This window comes from Coturnix japonica, chromosome Z, assembly GCF_054131305.1.
Source record: "Coturnix japonica strain WE chromosome Z, WE-NBRP24, whole genome shotgun sequence".
NCBI lineage: Eukaryota > Metazoa > Chordata > Aves > Galliformes > Phasianidae > Coturnix > Coturnix japonica.
Window position 1 is genome coordinate 2634848 of NC_140702.1, and position 18993 is coordinate 2653840.

The following is an 18993-nucleotide window of genomic DNA, read 5'->3' on the forward strand; positions in this document are numbered from 1 at the left end:
TTCAAGAAGGATGAGGGCATTGCAAACCAGACCAGTTTGGACAGATTAACAACTGCAAGTAGTGGGTTCCAAAATTCCAGACATCTCTCAATTTTTAGTACATTATAAATCACAATGCAAATTAATCTTCACATACAACATGGAATCTAAGGAGAAGTCTGACAAAAAAGACTGCACAAAAATGATGGATAATTAGAACACAGCAAATTGCTCTTTCAAAAACTTAGTAATAGAAAGAGATCTCTGAAGCTGCTGTTCTGTAGAGCCCCAAAGCAGTCGCTTGAGGCAGTTCAGGATTAGCCAGAGACAAACCAGCCAGCTGTGTGAACTGAGACCAATTGCACTTTTCTAGTCTGTGGCCACTGACAGCTTCTGAGAGCTACCAAGCAATGCAACCTAGCAGAATTCAGAAGGGAAACCAAGAGAGCCTACCTGAGCTCCACTGCCTTGAAATGCTCTGTGGAGAGGGAAGGGAAAGAGGGGGAAACAAACACCGCTCTACATCCCTCTGAGCCAATAGACGCTTTGCCCTGGATTAGCTCTGGTGCTGCATAAGCTGGGCTTCCACAGCATGTGTTCAGGCGGTAATCAAGGCCTCCCTGGAAGAACACTAAAAAGAGAGAGAAACGTTTGCTTTAACAGAGTTTATGTCTTCTGGTCATAACACTTCAGAAGCCTCAGAGGCTTCTTCTCCTGTGTATATTTTCATTCATCTTAGATTTTGCTTTCATTCAATGTGACCTCACTAAGCAAATATTGTCTAAGACCATGAGCATCACATGAATGTGCAGATCTCAAGCTGCTCACTTATCTAGTTCCCTTGGCATGATGCTTTATTTTCCTCAGCTGATCATCTCGATTGTGCCTGTTGATTGTGCAACAACAGCCTGTTGGTCTCGATTACCTGTGAGAGGCTCTAAATTTGGCCAGGAAAAATCATTTGATGATAAATAATTCTCTTGGAATCAGTAAGGCAGTCTTCCCATTCTTTCTTACCAGCACCCATCTTACATGTTAATAAAGGCTTCTGGAAATCAGTTTGAAGATCAAGAAACAATTCAGTTCAAGCATATGCAATCACAGGATTTGTACGTCACCTGCAAAAGTCATTTTATTCTATCCACAATCTCATCCTACATACAGTTCCTTAGAAGGTTCCTTAGGCACACCAACCCCATGCTCCTATTACAGACCCTTGCATAACACAGGTGATATACCTACAAGATTATCTACAGCTTAGACTATGAAAACAGGGAGTCTAGCTAGAGAAAATAATCTACCTGTGCTTCTGAGCAATCTGTTAACCACTCTCACACAGTTCAGGCCATTCCAAACAAGATGCAATGACATGTCAGCCACAAAAACAGCTTGATTTTAGGGTGTTTGTTTGGACAAGCCCCTGTTGCATACGGTGCTCAAACATGCATTACTTGGGGGCACATTGTATTTGATTTAACACATCCTCTTAACTCTGGCTTTGCACAGAGTCCAAAGTCCATCAGCTTCAAATTGTCAATCAGCAGATTTTCCTGGTGGATGAGAAAGCAGTCAGGAATGATTTCCACCCAAGTGCCCAAGGAAACATCTTTTCTCTTCTCTTATTTCCTGCTGTGGACAGTGGTTCCCAGTCTACTCAAAGCTCGCTCGCTCTCGCTGTCTCAGAGATCTTCACTGACTGCTGACAAGTTCCCATCTTCCAGTATCCCAGGTGGGAAATACTAGCTTGTATCTGTTGGAAAGGACCTGGGGACTAGGAGGACAAGTGGTGAGAGACCACAGGCTGAATGCAAGCCAGCAGTGTGCTCTGACAGAAAAGAAGTACAACAAGATCATCAGCTGCATTAAAAAGCAGCACAACCAGACCAGGACAAGTCATTCCTGCTTCAACACTCATTGCACCACATCTACAATACTGTATCTGGTTTTTGGCCAGGAAGGATAACAACCTGAAACAAACTCTGTGGATGACCTCCAGCTTGTGCAGGGGGCTGAAGCTCCCACTCAGAGAAGAGAAGCTGGGGAGAATGATCTTTGTTCAGAGTGCCTTCCAGTAGCCTTAGATAGAGGGATTTCATAAGATGCCTAGGAAAATGCTCGTGCTGTAATTATTTGCTTTACTCCGAGATACCAGCAGCTTACAAAATGCCAAGCTCTAACCTATTGGTGAGGAAATATTCAAGCCTTCCAGTACCTAACCTGTGCTTCAAGTCTTCAGTGACAGAAAATCCATTGGATGGGGCCAGAGGAATGCATCTCACCCCATACCCTCTGTATAGCCACCATTTGTTTAAAGGATCACTCTTCCTTGAGGCACAAAACTAGAGTAGGTTACACAACAGACTGACACCACAAGGGCTTCTCTCTAGATACAAACTGCAGCAAAGAGCATCACAAAAATATGAAACCAACACTCAGATCAGATCTGTGTCTCTGCTCCGCTCATTAGGAGCATCATGTTTTACTCCCCTTTCAGAGGAAGATACTTCTTCAAGGATAACAAAATCCAGCTCAGCTACAGGACACAGTACCAAGTAGCAGTAATTATCTAACATTTCCTGTAGGGAAACAATCCTAAGCACAAGTTATTGTCTGAGTTTCAGCTGGGACTGAATTATTTTCTTCAGTGTCTGATTTAATACTACGTTTTCATTCTAGAGAAACAATGGAGATAGCGCAGTGATGCTTACAGCTGCTGCCAGGCAGCGTTGTACAGAGCCACAGTCAATCTCAGCTGAGAGCCCAAGGAAGTGAGAAGGAACAGAACTAGGACAGCTGACTTAAGCTGGCCAAAGGATATTCCATACTATATGACATATTGTGGAAGGAGTTTTGAACGGGGTAGAACTTCATGAAAATCTCTTCCACTACTAGGAGGCTAACTGGACACTGATTGGTAGGTGGCGAGCAATTGCTTTTGCATTCATCATAACTATTATCCTTTTCTCTATCTCAGTAAATAATTCTATCTCAACCCATGAGTTCTACTTCGTGTTTTTTTTTCCCCCTTCAATTCTCTCCTGCAATCCACTGGATTGGAGTGGAGTACTGTAACTTTCTCTCCCAACAGAAAGTGCATAATGTTTTAATTAGATGAAGAGGTAATCAGCACCATCAATTTCCAACTGGTTTCAGAAATTCCATTTCAAGTTTATACAAATGAAACCTGACTTAGAGAACTGACAAGAGCTGTCAATCTATTCTCAGATTAATTCTAGAGTGGTGAGACAGACTGTTAGGCGTGCTGTTTCTGTACAAAGATGACACTTACCCGTTCCAACTGTTTCATGGAATTCCTAGTACTTGAGAATTTCCTTGTAGTCACTGACAGACATCCTGAATGTGCAAGAACTGAAGATCCTCCAAGCACGTGCAATGAGGAAGTGCCAGCAGTGTTCACATCCTAGTTAGGACATATTCTTAGAGGCAGAAGGGACACTCGTGGCAGATCCAGCAATGCTCATCTTCTCACCAACGTGCATCCCCCTCTCACCCAGCAACAACAAAACACAGTGCATGAAGCTGGCTCCACTTAGGTTAACAATATGGAACATCCCTCAGGGCTTTGTGCCACAGAGCAGTAGCAGGGCTGGACTACAGCTTGAGGAAGCAGTGGAAGCCTTTCCCTGTATGGTTACAGTGTCCCTGCACGCACCCCACAGCCAGAGCGTTGCAAGCCGAGCTGCCTTGCTGTTTCTTGCATTCATCCCAGTCTTTGTGAATGAAAACTCGGAATGCAGTCAAGGCGTTGATTGAGCACGAGCGTGCCTTTATTCAATAGGAGAAAGGACGGAATGAAAGGTCTGGGGTAAAGATGGGACACGTCCTCTGATGTTAAGGGGAAAGTGGCTCAGAGCTTGAGCTGCTGCCTGGTGCCTGGGACTGGAGGCCTGACTCCAAGTCCCCCTCCATGAGGCTCGGCTGCTCTTCAGTAACGCTGTCCTGGTCCTGCTTGGAGGTGTTGCTGTCAAGGCAGTCGGGCTGCGCATGGGCTGGGCTGTCCTGGAAAGGCACCAGGCCACAGTCCAGGCTTGTAACTGTGGCATCTGGTAGGCTCAGGTCAGGAGCTTCTGGAGGGATAGGATGAATGAGGGCTTCAACAACGATGACATTCTTCTCTGCATAACTGATGTTATATGGAAGGCTTTCATCAGAACTGCAGCATCCTGTGCTTCTCAACAGCTCTTCATTGATGGAATCACTGGATGCATGATCGTAACATGCCCTGCGTCTTGGGGATATACAAGGGCTCGGGTCACCTAGGAAGGAGTAGATGCACAACGGTTAGTGTCGAACGTTCACAAGATGAACCATTAAGAGGTTCTTGACATTTGGCTATGTAGTGGTGGTGGGCAGAAGCCAATAAGCTTCTAGCAACACTGTCACTGTCTTGAAAGCTATCCTCGTGCAGGCCCAGCTCTTGTGTTGACAAGAGACTCATTTGGGAAAGACAGGGGTCAACCAAAGATGTCAGGCATGGGCTTGAACGCCAGAAGGAAGTACAAGCCCACTGAAAGCATGAATTCTACCTGTGTTTCTGACAAGCAGTGTTTTGAAAGCTGGATCTGCACCCTTACCTGCCAGAACCAAGACTTCTACTTCAGAGGGCTCCCTGGCACTGCTCTGCAGTTGGCGTTTGGCCACAGGGGATGGTTTGCCCAGGCAGAAGCAGGAACGCCAACTGCCAGCTGCTGACTCTGCCCTCTTACTGGGAGAACTCATTCTGCAGAGAAAACAGAGCATGCTGTCAGTCGTGGTGCAGGGTGAGGGAAGAGCTGCACTGAGCCCTTGCCAATTGCTGCCTGTTCCCGGCATTGCCTGCTTTCTGCTGAAACACAGCTTAGAAAAGCGCTCTGTTTCAAACAGCAGAGGATGCTTCCATTCCTACAGCTCAGCCCTCAAGTCCTGCTGGCTAAATACCTCTCAACGATGTCAAGCAAGGACATGGATCCAGAGAATGTCGTTGGTTCCAGCTGCTTTGCTCTCCTGGGGTGGGCCTTCACCAGGGAACGAAGGCGGGTGATGAGTTTGCCCCGTTTCCTTGCCACTGAGCAACAAAACAAAGAAACCAGTTCATTTCAGGCTTGGCTCAGTTGGATGTGGCTGAGTGCAATGCATTCGACAGAGCACGTAACAACAGGAATTACGTTCCCAACAAGGACACACAAGAACGGATTTTCCTCATCCCTGGAGGTGCCCAAGGAGCTTAATGAAGTTCTCTTGCTAAGCTTGCTGAACTTGGGCATTTACATACCCCCTGAAAGCCACATTCTGACCCTATTATACTAACCCGCTTTGTCAAATGTAAAATACGTACCTGGCATTGGCAAGGAATTGACCAGTGACTCAGGAAGTTTTCCCCTGATGAGTTCCACGCACTCACCAGGGAAAAAACCAACCTGTAATAAGAACAAAAAGACAGGTGGGCATTAGCGCAAGCCCAGAGCCAAAGGGATGGTCCTCTGACATCGGCACAGGGCAACTGTTCATGGCAAGAAGCCATCCTGTGCAGGCAGAGCAGCTCCAACTTGAGATTCCCGATTCTGCTGAAGTTGAAATTATAGTCGAAAGCGTGTGCCTACCTCAAAGCCACGCTTGCCTCTCCACCAGGGGCTCATCTCCTTTGGTGGCATATCAACAATGCACACGATGTCTCCAACCTGCAAAAGATGAAACATCAATCCCAGCTTCAGCACAGCTGGCAGGAAAGAACAGCTCAAATAACTGCCTTCTTGTGTGCTGCAGAATACCCTCAAGCTTGACAGCAAACTCCTCCCAACCCAGAAAAAGTCTAAGCTGCAACAGAACCTTCGAAGCTTCATCTCGCAAGATATACTAAAGGTGTCTGAGACTATTCCTGCTGCGTTCACAACTTCTACTACTTTCCCATGCATGACAACAAGGAACGCCTGGAACTGCTTACCTCCAGAGAGAGCTCACCCGGCCCCTGGGCGACGTGGCTCCTAATAACATGGGCCGCCGCAATCGCTGGTATGTTTAAAGATGACACAGCACGCACCAGCTGCGGCTCCCGCATGTTATCAGCCTGCAAAACAGAGAACAGGCCGTGGTCAGGAGCTGAGGACAAACCAGGAGGATTTCAAGGTGAGGAGCACATCTGCAGAGAAAGCTGCAGCAAATACACTCCGTCCTTATCAGGAGCACTTCAGAAGGAGCTGCACATCTCAACAATCGTTTCTCTTCTTGGCGTGCATTGCCAGGCCATGCAAAGATGCATCTCTCTCAACACAGACTAATCAGCAATGGCACTGGCGCAGAAAGTTGGCCAGGCCCTTTTGGGCCCATTCTTTACTGCAAGAGAGTACATCTGCAGCTCCTTCTAATGGCTCAACACAGGGAACAAAGACCAGCCAGAGCTTCATACTGTACCTCCGTCGCCGCCACCTCAGGCTCACGGCTGATCCCACTGCACGCGACACCCATCACAGCAAGTGTGAACAGCTGGAACAGAGCAGAAACACACTTCTGTTTTCTCTATTCACACAGCACAGTATGGACAGACTTCCTCAGATCTACCCGCGCATACCCTGTGGCAAAACCATGGGGGGGGACAAATCATGGCACGTACCTGGCAGTGAGATCACCTCAAGCAATCTGCAGCAGTTCCTTGTCGCTTTGCTCAGATGGAATGAGAGCTAAAGCTGCACCGAGGCAGTGGGCGGAGGGTGAGGAGAGGAGAGAGAAAGAGCAGGTCAGTGAGCAGGGCTAAGACATCCATGGAATAACACACACAGCACAACCGTCCCATCCACTTGCTGCAAGACAAGCTGAGTCTCAGGCTACGTGATGCCTGTCCACCCAGCAACTTTATAATGCTTCCAAAATTGAGCAAAGAAGACAATGGAAGAAGCACGGGACAGGTGCCAACTTTACAGATACCCCCTTTGGAACGTGTGTACTGAGGGAAAATTACGTCTCATGGTCAAGAGTAAGCAATACGGTGCTGTGAGCTCCGACAGCCAGCAGTTCTCAACACCTCACTGCCCACCCATCCATCCCATGCTGGTTCAGCTTACCTACAAGCTGCTGCGCACGACGGTGTGAAGAAAAAGGCAATAAAGTCACTAACTAACTAACTAACTAACTAACTAACTAACTAACTAACTAACGGCACTAACTAACTAACGACACTAACTAACAACACTAACAAACAACACTAACTAACAAACAACACTAACTAACTAACAACACTAACAAACAACACTAACTAACTAACAACACTAACTAACTAACAACACTAACTAACAACACTAACTAACTAACGACACTAACTAACGACACTAAAGGCACAAGAACAACAAGTCAACAACCACTCCGACCACTAGCTCACCCACAAAGGAACACAGAACGCACCGCTCCTCCCCTCATTCCAGCCGCTTATGACATCACCAACGGCCAACAGCCTGGTCCACCATGACCCCCCACAAGGCGGGGAGCCAAGACCACGTGGTCACATCTGATTCCAACACGGCACCACAACATTCCAGGACTCAGTGTGGGCTTGGAATTCTATCCTGGTGTGGCAGCGCAATGGGAGGTGTTAGGGCACAGCTGAAGAGCTGACAGACAACGGACGTTTCCAAAGGAGGGTGCCAGATTAACTCTCAGCATTCTCTTGCGGGGCTCTTAGGAATGCTTCAAACCCATTTTCACTGCCTAGCTCATTTCTAGAAAGTCCAGTTGAGAAATGCTCACTTTGTCTGGGGAACGCCTCTATGCATCATGAATTAAAAATAAAATAAAATGGGCACGCGACCCTATGAAACTTACCTCTCTGCTCTTGCTGTCAGCCAGACACCTCAGATGAGCATGACGTGTCCCTGCTCCTGAATGAAGATCCACCCAAGTCTGTGTTCCTCTCTGCTCCATCTCTGGGTCTAAAAGAAACACAGACAGAGATGATTACAAGATCCTTTGTGCAGACGAAAGACACGGGTGCACACGAATTCTGTTTAGCAAGAAATACTACAGTCCCAATGGACTGCTGTGGTAGTACTTGAATCCTCATTTGGGGCTGGAGCTCAACAGGTCAACACATCAGAAATAAAACAAAGTGAATCTGGAAGACGTGTCTCAAAGCCCAGAAAATCCAGCACGGGAGGGGGCTGGACAGTGGACCACAAGTGTCCATTTCCATTGCAGCTCCCTGTAGAGAACAGCACCAATCAGCAGGCGTGAATCAATTCATTCACAGGCTGCACAATGACTCTGTTCTTTACATGATAAACACACAGAGATTCCTGACCTAAAAGTTGGGAGTTAAGAACGACCAAAGAGGTTCCTGTTCCTATGCCTCATCCTCTCACCCCAACTCCTGGGTGATGCCCACAGGCTTCAAGTCAGCTCTCAAATCCATTGAACTCCAGTCACAGAACTCCATCAAAAAGGATGTCACACATGTGACACTTACATACATTTTGCATCAGAAACAGTGACGCCAGCAGGAGCAGAGAGGTGACTGTCCCCCTGTACTCAGCACTGGTGAGGCCACAACTCGAATTCTGTGTCCAGTTTGTGGCCCCTCACTGCAAAAAAGACACTGAGGCATTGGAACGTGTTCAAAGAAGGGCAACAAAGCTGGTGAGGGGTCTGGAGCACAATGGGGCCATATGAGGAGAGGCTGCAGGAGATGGGAATGTCCAGCCTGGAGAAGAGATGGCTCAGGGGAGACCTCATTGCTCTCTATAACTTCCTGAAGGGAGGTTGCAGTGAGCTGGGGGTCGGCCTCTTCTCTCGTGTCATTATTGATAGAACTAGAGGGAATGGTTTTAAGCTGCAGCAGGAGAGGTTCAGGCTGGACATTAGGAAATATTACTTCTCAGAAAGGGTGTCCAGGCACTGGAATGGACTGCCCAGGGAGGTGGTGGAGTCACCCACCCTGGGGGTGTTCAAGGAATGACTGGATGTTGTGTTGAGGGACGTGATTTATTGGGAGCTAGTGGTAATAGGAGAACGGTTGGACTGGATGATCTTTTAGGTCTTTCCCAACCCTCGCGATTCTATGATTCTGTGATTCATACGCTAAGAAGCAAGGAGAGGCTCTTTTGTTAAATCTTTCAGTAGAGAGAAGACTTGATATTTGCTTCTCCCGACAACAGAAACACGGTACCAGCTTTCTAAGCCAACCCACCTACAGCAGGCAGACAACGCATATGTAAAGGAGCACGCACATCCCCTCCGGCATCACTTGAGACGACAACCCACCTTCAGATCTCTGTGCATTTCCCTTGTTTTACAAAGATGCAGCCTCGCTGCAGCTCCATGGGTGTCACACAAGGCCTGCAGGACCTTCCTCCACAAACCCCATTTGCAGGCCTTGCTCCGTGAGGATTGCCACCGGCCCTCCTGAGCAAAAACAAGCACTAAGAACGAGAGTAAAGCACACTGGATTCGCCCTGGCCTGGCTCAAGCCCCAGTCCTACCAGACAGACCCTGGGATGAAAACTACTCCACAAACACCAGATGGACACCAGCACACAAGAAGTTGATCAGATCCAACGCCAAGCAAGCACCAAGCCTCCTCAGGAAACTCTTTGCCATCAGCTCCTTCATCACCTTACCTTTCCTCCACACCTCAATCCCAAAGTTGTTTCCACACCTGCCAGCACGTGTTACCTCCCACCTGCTCATCGCACAGAGCTTCAACAGCACCAAATTTGCTTCCGGGGCCCTCCTTCAACTCACTGTGCTAACACTCATGATTCAAATTACACAGAAATCCTATCACAAGTTCTCAGTGAGAACTGCACCTAACATTCCTCCTTCTACAAGCAAACAGGCCCAACACGTGGTCATAACAATGCCAGCATAAAAAGAAGCAGAGATGGCACGGCAGGACAGATGTACTCGGTGTGCACGTCTGAAGCCATTTGAGAACCTAGTCGCTCTTGCTGCATGACCCCTGACTTCTGTTAAAAGCTGAATGGTCACAACAACACCTGTTTCCATCAGCTGCCACCATCCAAAGCAGCCAGCCTTCTTGCGGTCACCTGGCCCAAACATCCCTTTTGCTCTACACTTGATTCCTGCAAGAGATGGGAGCTCAGCACGCAGACCATCCTTCCAACACCCCATCCCTGCAGCAAGGGATCACAGCGCTGGCACAGCTGAAACAAAAAGGGTGTGTGAGTTTCCTGTTAGCACTCAGTGTGAACAAATCTACCACTGAGCAACACCGTGAGCCCCCACTCACCTCAGCACAGGTCAACCTGTATCCCCCGCATTCCCCTATCCACGTGCACATGCACACCCGTGTGCCACCCTGCCTGCTTTGCACACCCCCATGCACACTCTGCATTGTGTGCCCTCCTTTGCATTCACAGACATGTGCAAACCATCCCTGGGAACACCTACGTGCCTACACCTTCCACAAATATCCCTTTGTGTGCACCTGTGTGCAACCCAACTCCTCAGCACACCCATGTGCAAGCATACATTTGTGCCACCGCATCCATGCACTATCCATGTGCTCACACACACTCACACAACCACATCCCTTAGTGCAGCCCTGTGCACACACATACAGACACATGTGTAACCCCTTCCTTTCACTCCCAAAGTGCACGCACACACCGGTACCACAATGTCCTTGTGCAGCTCCAACACTCTGCACACCCCTGTGCACACACATATATGTGCATGCTCGTCCTTGCACACATACCCACAGACCTACACACACCTGAGCAACCCCACTGGTTTATACACTCATGGACACAAATGTGTGTGCATCACCATCCATGCACAAATACACACACAAACACATACACACACACACACACGGATCCCCACTGCTTTGCACAACCCTGTGCACACTCACGTGTGTCATGCACTGATTTCCCAGCCAGTCCCCGTATGGTCACTTACTTAGGACAGGAGTGCAGGGGAGCAGCCAGAAGCTGTTTGCATTCCCTGCTGTCTGCTGGGCAGCTTTGCTGGAGATGCTTGGGCTGCTTTGCTTTTCCTTGGGAGGTGGGAAGGAGCTTTGAGTTTGAGGCACATACCGCGCCAGAGCATCCTGATGGCACAAGGGGGATCAGGGCCCCTCTATTGGTTACCTCGGTGGCTTGCAGCAAATGGAACTTTCCCCCTTTTGGAAGGGTTCACCTTGGTGGTTGTTTTGTGTTTTAATTCTTTCAGTCGTGCCTGATGTAGATGAATCCACGGTGGTACCAGATGATGGAGACCAGGATTCCCACGATCGCCTATTGAGAAAGCTAAACAATGTGAGTTTTTACTGACCCATATCAACAAAAATCTCAACCATAAAAAAGAGACGTCTTCGTATTCAAGCACATGACAACAATAAGACCATGCATGTTGTTTTGCTGTATTTCCTCTGTAATCATGGGGAGGATATGAAGAAGTGGTATAATTCATCCACTTCTGCACTTCAGGCACGAGTTCCTTAGAATTGGAAGAGACCCTTAAAGGCCATCTAGCCCAGCTCCCCTGCAATAAACAGGGACATTCACAGCTAGATCAGGTTGTTCACAGCCTGGTCATTAGTCATTCCAGAGGCAAACCACATACTGAATGATCTCTCCTTCAGTCATAAATCCTTGGAGACAACAGCATTGACACTGCATGTTACTGAAGCAGTAAAAGAAACTGCTCCTGTAACTCTCCTTGTGTTAAGTAAAATGATGATAAAAAGCAATGGAATGCTTTGGCAGGACACCAAAACCATCCTCCTTCCTTGGTATCTGCTGCAATGGAACCTTCCACTGGAAGAAAGCCCCTGATGACTTGTCACCCCAGAGAGGTGAGCTTTAGAAGCAGGATTGCTGCACAACAGAATGAACTGTAGCTCCTTAGCATCTCTTACATCAAGGAGGTGTGTGATCAGACCCACCTATCACCTTCAGGTGCGCGCTTTCTGACACCTTGTCTGACTTCACTGTCACTGTGCCAGCATCCTCAGGCTTAACCTGCTTCATCGTCAGTGTGCAGCAGTTGCCAACGTTCTTGATGTCATTGTAATTGTTGGTGTAAAGGAGGTTGCCATTCAGGAACCATTCCACGTCCTCGTCATCATGGGACAGCTCGCAGGAGAAGACAGCAGAGCTCTCTTCTTCAATTTCCACATCCTGCAGCTGCTTCGTTACTTCTACATTGCGGGCTGTGGGGAAACAAGGTGAACTGTTACCACTGTTACTATAAATCATACTGGGATGTGGTAGAATGGTTGGACTAGATGATCTTTGTGTAATCTTCTCAATGAAGATTATACATTTATAAAGTTAGCAGGAGAGAACGGCAGAAATCAACCTCAAGAAGAGAAATCTGAGGTGAAATAGGACATGGAAGAGGCCACCCGCCTTGCTCATACCTTCAGCTGTCAGCGTGGCCTCAGTCTCTGCACACCAGCATCATCGGGCTTCAGCTTCAGAATCTTGAGCTCTGCTGAATGCTTATCCCTCTTGATCTTGTACTTCTCAGAGGGCTCGATGGGTGGGTGGCACTTGAACCATTTCACAACCTTTGCAGAAGGCCTGAAGTCACAGGACAGGATGACAGAATGACGTTCCAAAACTGTCTTGTCCTCCAACTTCCTGGTGATTTGTATATGGTAATCTGCAAAGCAGGGGTGGAAGAGAAGAAAGGATGAGGACAAGTGGAAGAAGAGGAAAGTATCTTGCGTCTATTCCATTCCAATTAATTTCATGTTCACAATGGTTCTTTGAACCACTCCAAAGATAAAACAAACGATTCCCTATAGGGAATGCCATTGACTACATTTCTATAAAGTAATACTGTATATTATCTACCAAATGCATGGTCCAGCTCTTGTCCTGTGCCTATTAAATTGCTCCCAGTTGAGGCTTTTATTCAAATAAGAGTGAGCTGAACATTTAACAAGTACTTTAGGATGTGAATGAAGACTCTTACACTGGGGACAACAGCAGATAAAAAGCCTGGAATTTTCTTTCAGATGAAATCAATGACACACTGCATCAAATTTAGGTGCTACCAAACTTAAACTTGTCTAGTTCAGAAATACAATTAATTTCACCTGATTTGACTTCTTTGCTATAGCCAGGGACAAAACGTCAGCTCTGTAGATCTGAACAGTAAGCACATCACAACTATACAAACAGATCTTTTACTGAGATGCAGCTGTCTCATTTAGTGTCCAACGACTTTGAACTGGAAATGGAGCAGACCCTCCAGACACACACACAATATTTCAAAGACCCCAGTGAAGGAAGACTGTACGTTAATTAATTCTTCATCTTCATGATGTAAACCAAGCCAGGATACGCTACCTCTGACGAGCAGATTGGCTGTGGATTTGGATTTGCCAATTGAGAACTGAATGGTGCCTGTCATATCAGTGGTGGTTTTCGGTATGGTCAGCCGGTGGATGGTGCCTTCTTGCTGCATAATCAAGTTTCTTCCAGCCTGTAAGACTTCCCAAGTAGATACCACTTGGGAGGTTTCACAGAAGGAATGGATATCTCGCATTCAAATTTGGTTTCTTCAGGCTCAGTCACATCCTTGTCACACAGCTCCTTTACTAGATGAATGGATTGCTCTTAAAGAAGGAAGGAACAAAAGAAATCAGAGATTTAGAAGGAATGTAAAAAACCCTTACATTATCACCTACTTACTCACATCAGCATTACTGCACGTGAACACTACACCTATCAGCTCAAAATGCCTTAAAACATCATTGGAAAAATAACTGAAAGAAAGGAATGTTGAAAAGAAGTCCGACAATAAGACTGACAACCTGAAGAGAGCCCAGATCTTCTGATTCCCAGTCCAACATCCATATCAAACCATGACCTTCCCATCCCAATATCAAAGTCCTCACATTACGAACTGGAAAAGAGGTTCAATGAAACACGGACATTGATAATTACTTTGGTAAAATATAGTAACTTAGCTCTGAGCAAACCCACACCTACACTTGGCTTCCTCGAGCAAAGAGCTCTGAGGCACATGGCCAGGCTGAGCATCATCCATCTGGTTTCACAGCATCACTGCCTGTTCTCTCATGTCAATGAAACCATCCATTCCCCCACATCCACATCCCCACCAAAGCAGAATCTAAACATGGCTTCTACAAGGACTGACCGAATGCGGCCGCCGTCACCTTCAAAGTACCTGATACAGAAGGATCACACTCACTGTCAGACAAAACCTCTTTGGAGAGGTGAAGTGACTGACCTGTTCACCCTCACTTTGGAAAGAACTGCACTCATTTCCTACCTGCTCCTGGCAGTGTGGGATGGTGGGATAGCATCACACTTCCCACACTAAGCTTCCCACCTGTCACTTGTTCCACCCTAACCTCAGTCCCAAAACGAAAGGGGAACTCCCTTCTGAACCTTCTTCACTTCATTTCAGATGTCCTTTCTGCTTCATCTCCAACCCACACCCCCTCAGGAGAAAGATCCCCCTCTTACACCCTACCATCTTGCCGCATTCTGATGTTGTCATCAGCCTTCAGCTTGTTGTCCTCTTTGTACCACTGGCTCTGAACCTCATCGTGTGAAATCTCACAGACAAAAGATGCACTCCCATATTCATTCACTTCCACATCTTCCAGTTATTCTAAACCATCATCAATTCCTGAGTCATTTCTCTCTTAAACACAGTCAATGCATTACTGCCCTTGAACATAAAGACAGACTAGCTAAAACTGAACTCCCTGCAAACAGTTTTCATGGAAACCAGAATGTCATTTATTCTAAAACCTTTCAAGCAAAATTAAGGGTAGAAGAACAATAGAACTGAATGAATCTTTAAGGTCATTTAGTTCCAATCCCCCTGCTATCGGCAGGGACACCTCCCTCCAGACCAACTCTTCTCCTCAGGGTCAAGGCTACTCTCAAATCATTCTCCTCTAAGCCTGTACCTGTGCTTGGCATTGCCCTGACCCAGGTGCAGAGCCTTGTACTTGGCCACACTCAAGTTCATGAGGCTGCCAAGGGCCCACCTCTCCAGCCTGTCCAGGTCCCTCTGAGTAGCATCCCTTCCCTCTAGCACATCAACAGCACCGCTCAGCTTGGTGTCATCTGCAGACTTGCTGAGGGTGCATTTGATTCCACTGTCCATGTTGCCTACAAAAATGTTAAATAACACTGGTCCCAACACCACCCTCCACCTGGACACTGAGCTATTGACTGCAACTCTCTGAGTGTGACCATCCAGACAGTTCCCTATCCTGCAACTGGTCCATCCATCAAAACCATTTTTCTCCACTTTGGTGACCAGGATGTCATGCAGGACGGGATCAAATGCTCTGCACAAGTCCAAGTAGATGATGTCAGTTGCTCTCCCATTATCCACTGATGCTGTTACTCCATCATGAAAGGCCACCAAGTTTGTCAGGCCTGGCTTGACCTTGATGAAGCCATATTGGTTACCACCAATCACCTCATCTTTATTTTCCAAACTATGCCAAGGAGAACTAGACGGAACTCTACAATGTCGTGTCACTACAAACCTGTCTGAACCATTGGCTTCTCTGCATGCTCATCACTAGTCTCTCCTTAGCTTGTGTGCCCACAATGTATGGGGAATGTCAGCCACAAATCTTACCTAGGGGACATCTGTACTTCAAAATCCCTTGAACATCACACAATCCCTTTTAACTTTCCAGGTCTGCACTTACTTATGTCAGAATCAGCTCATATTTCTGTGCTACTGTTTCCCTTTCCTTCTGAAGGGCTTGGATACAACTTGGATTAACCTCAGGAGCAGAGTTCCTGCATAAAACAGCCAGTACTGAAACAGCAACCCAACCTGGCTGCAGACTGAGAGAGAAAATGAGAGTTCACCAAAGTCATGGGACAGGACAGATGTTCATGTTCATGCTAACACTGAACCCAAGTGGCCACATGAGGACAGCATCTAGTAGGAAATCAGATAAAAGCATCCTTTCAGACGTCCCTTTGGAAGGTGGCATCTACCAGGGCACAGCAGACCCGTGTGTTCAGTAACCAGTCTGATGCTTCAGAGCCAGCTGATGAGCTACAGACTGGGGTTTAACCAGTGCAACACACGGAGGGAAAATCTGTCATAAGCATAAAGAAAAAAGAGAAAGGTATCCAAAATGACTAACCAAGAAATGCCCAAACTGCCCATGAAGCATTTCTTCCTGTGGTACAAAACACCACAAGAGGATTTATTTGCTCTTTCAGTTAAATATACCATGAACCTTTAGGGTAACTGACGTCTTGTCTTCGGCTGCTTTGCACGAGTATGTTCCCTGATCTTCATATTCACACTTGTGAAAAATGAGGCTTCTCTTATTTCCCTGGGAAGAAATGCCCACTTTTTTACTTTGACGCAGCTCCTTCCATTCCTAGAAGGGAAAATACCAAGTCAGATCTACACGAGTCCTTCCATCTCTGCACTGAGCATAGGCAGCCTTCAGATCTATGCTTAATTCACCCACTCCCCTAGAATTAATGGAATTGTGCTTACTGGAACATATGCTGAAGCTTAAGCACAGTGCAGTGTTTTCAACATGTAGGAATGGCTATAGAACATGCATAAATTCTGGCTGACCTATGACAGCTTAAAGCACTGTGGAAAACTGTTAACAAGCCCGTTTGGACATCACCTTGAATAAATGATGTTATCCCCAAGTAAGGGAAGGAACAGCTGAGCACTGCGGAGGTACACAAAGTGCCAGAGCAAATTCTCACACTGTCAGGTGCAAAGAAAACTCAGATTTCACCCTAAAAGCCAGATCACAACAAGGCTACAAAATCCTGGCTGAGAATTTCTGTGTTAGAGTTGAAGCTCAAGACTCTACACCAACCAACAATATTTTGTGCAGCAAGACCTCAGGAGTTCACAAGAAACACAAAACAAACTTTCATTTCAACTTGATAAATGAACTCAGGACATAATAACAAAGAGTGCTGATCTGGGCAAGTAAAAGAGCATAAAGAAAAGAGAGCAGTGCAAAAGCTATCAGGCAAAAGCTTAAACTCTCATCCCTTGGAAGTGAAATTAAAGGCTCTCATTCATTTCCAGACAAGTCAGAAAGGAAAACACCATTACATGCCATACCTTGAACCACTTGATGTCCACGTTGGGCCTGGACAGCTCACACTCAAATGTGACCTTGTCCTTTTGTATGATGCTAATGTCTGCCAATGGTTTGCTGATTTACAAATGCAGTTCTGAGAAGGAGAAAGAAGGATGTGGATTTAGTTGGGAATGAGGTCTCTAGGAGCATCTGGCATAAGGAATAATGAAAGGCAGTGCCTACTCTCTATGCTTACTAGAACTTGTCATTAACAACAAAAAAACCTATTGTTTTGAGCACATTATCATTACTTGTGCTAGGGACAATAATGTTACAACAATCCTCTTGATATATCAGGGATACTCTGGTGGCAATGGCCCAGTGCAAAACATTCTTATATGCATTATTGACATAATTGCCAATAGAATATTGGCATAACTGCCAATAGAAGTGATAAGTGCACATTTTGGGACACAGAGCAGAATTTTGTGACAACTCTCAGTCCGGAATATGTTGATGAAGAAGATGTCCTAACAGTGCATGCCAGTGATTTGACAAACCCTGCTCTATATGACACAGTTCGTCTTCAATTTTTGGGAACTTTGATTCCCAGTTGGCTCTTAGGAAAAAAAAAAAAAAAAAAAAAAGCCACCCAAACAACCTAGTCCTCCCTCATCTCACCCTTCTCATCCAGCTGCTGCCTCACAGAAGGGGTAAAATAAAAACTCTCCTGTACTAGCAGAGAGATTTGCAACGGAGTAACTCAAATAAGGATGGGAGACTGAAGGTGCTGGGGAAGACATCCAGGCTTTAGCTACAGGGCATGCATGCAGAATCACAATACAAAGGCCAGTCAGAGAAATCTGAACTTCATGAGAATTAATGGGGTTGTTTCTACATGCCCACCATATCTGCCAGTGTAAAACCTTCCAGTGAAAAAAAGGAAAGCTACATATAGGTGGGGAGAATTGTTGGTGAAATTATTTGTGATATTTCTGCTAAGAATATGCCCAAAATCCTGGAGCAAGACTTCAAGTTAAGCAACTCAGTCTGTGTAAGTAGACTTACAGAAAGGAACCATAAAGCATGTGGAAGGAACTGTAAAGTTAATCCACAGCTAAAACAGAGTAGAGACGAATTGCAGGAGCTTGTTTACTTTGCACAAGTGTGAGCTTTAACCACTGCTGAGCTCCTAGTACAAAAGTCTGAACCAATGCAACAAACCAACCCGTCCATGCTGTACGAAAGAATGTACTGACACCACCAGAACACAAAATTCTATGGCTGAAAATACGCGCAAAAATCATCCAGCCCTTCTCCATTGCTCCAGGACATGCTCAGTTCTTTGTGCCCCAGATATTTCACTAACCTTTTCTGAAACCCACAGTGAAGGTTTCAAAGCCCCTCCAAATAACTAATCCAGTCATCCAACCATTAAAGGCTTTTTTGTTGTATAACTCAAAACCAGCTATCATGTTATGTATGAGCACCTTCAAAGAGCCAACAGAGTCAATGATTTTATTGGAAGCTTCAGATTTTATGACTTGCAGTAAGTGATCACCATAACTCACACTCACATCCCCTGCCTGTAGAGGAGATCCTCCTTGCATCTACAAAGATGCAAGAAGAAAAGAGGCAAAGAAGGGGTAAAAAAAAATCCCATCTCACATTTGGGATTTTTAATTCCAGCCTTGAAGGCTGATTTGCCCACTTAACAGCTGTGCTCTTCAGAAGCAGTTGTTCCACAGTTATTTAGAGAGAAAGACAAGTTTTGTACTTGGTTGTTAACACAGAGAACAGCATAAACACACAAATGAACTCAACTTTGCAGTGTTGTAATGGCTGATGAGGGAAGCCAAGGATCCTTCCACACTGTCAGCCTTCATTTCCAGAGACATACCTTTGGGGGTGATGGTAATGCTGCTCTTGTCATCTCTGGACTCACAGAAGTACTCTCCCTCATCCTCAGCCCGGATCCCTGTTAT

At 46.2% G+C, this 18993-nt stretch overlaps 1 protein-coding gene and 2 long non-coding RNA genes across 6 annotated transcripts; all 3 read right to left on the minus strand.

The window, feature by feature from the left end:
* Nucleotides 1-3745: 3745 nt before the first annotated feature.
* On the minus strand, nt 3746-6036 carry LOC146753455 (rho GTPase-activating protein 32-like). 2 transcript variants are annotated; one of them, XM_085530537.1, is made up of 5 exons: nt 5921-6036; nt 5580-5657; nt 5315-5396; nt 4575-5044; nt 3746-4256 (listed from the first exon to the last, which is right to left on the minus strand). In XM_085530537.1, the coding sequence occupies exons 1-4, from the start codon at nt 6032-6034 to the stop codon at nt 4896-4898; spliced, it is 423 nt and encodes a 140-aa protein (XP_085386663.1). In that variant the 5' UTR covers nt 6035-6036; the 3' UTR covers nt 3746-4256; nt 4575-4895. The 2 variants fall into 2 exon arrangements, with proteins under 2 accessions (XP_085386663.1, XP_085386662.1); XM_085530536.1 differs by lacking the exons at nt 5315-5396; nt 5580-5657; nt 5921-6036 and having other exon boundaries at nt 4575-4881.
* Nucleotides 6037-6386: 350 nt separating this feature from the next.
* On the minus strand, nt 6387-12587 carry LOC146753456 (uncharacterized). Of its 2 annotated transcripts, XR_014939987.1 has the most exons (6): nt 12347-12587; nt 11870-12136; nt 9223-11219; nt 7789-7895; nt 6587-6659; nt 6387-6459 (listed from the first exon to the last, which is right to left on the minus strand). It is a non-coding gene; the product is annotated as an uncharacterized LOC146753456 (long non-coding RNA). The 2 variants fall into 2 exon arrangements; XR_014939986.1 differs by having other exon boundaries at nt 7789-11219.
* Nucleotides 12588-12975: 388 nt separating this feature from the next.
* Nucleotides 12976-17410, minus strand: LOC146753457 (uncharacterized). Of its 2 annotated transcripts, none has more exons than XR_014939989.1 (3): nt 17050-17410; nt 16187-16333; nt 12976-13552 (listed from the first exon to the last, which is right to left on the minus strand). It is a non-coding gene; the product is annotated as an uncharacterized LOC146753457 (long non-coding RNA). The 2 variants fall into 2 exon arrangements; XR_014939988.1 differs by having other exon boundaries at nt 16180-16333.
* Nucleotides 17411-18993: the final 1583 nt, after the last annotated feature.

What these genes read in the sequence shown, in the direction of transcription:
- LOC146753455 (XM_085530536.1), bottom strand. Translation starts at nt 4,812, where the DNA reads ATGCCGGGAACAGGCAGCAATTGGCAAGGGCTCAGTGCAGCTCTTCCC. An exon ending in AGAAGTCTTGGTTCTGGCAG is followed by an intron (nt 4,257 to 4,574) that starts GTAAGGGTGCAG and finishes ACTCCTTCCTAG; the next exon opens with GTGACCCGAGCCCTTGTATA.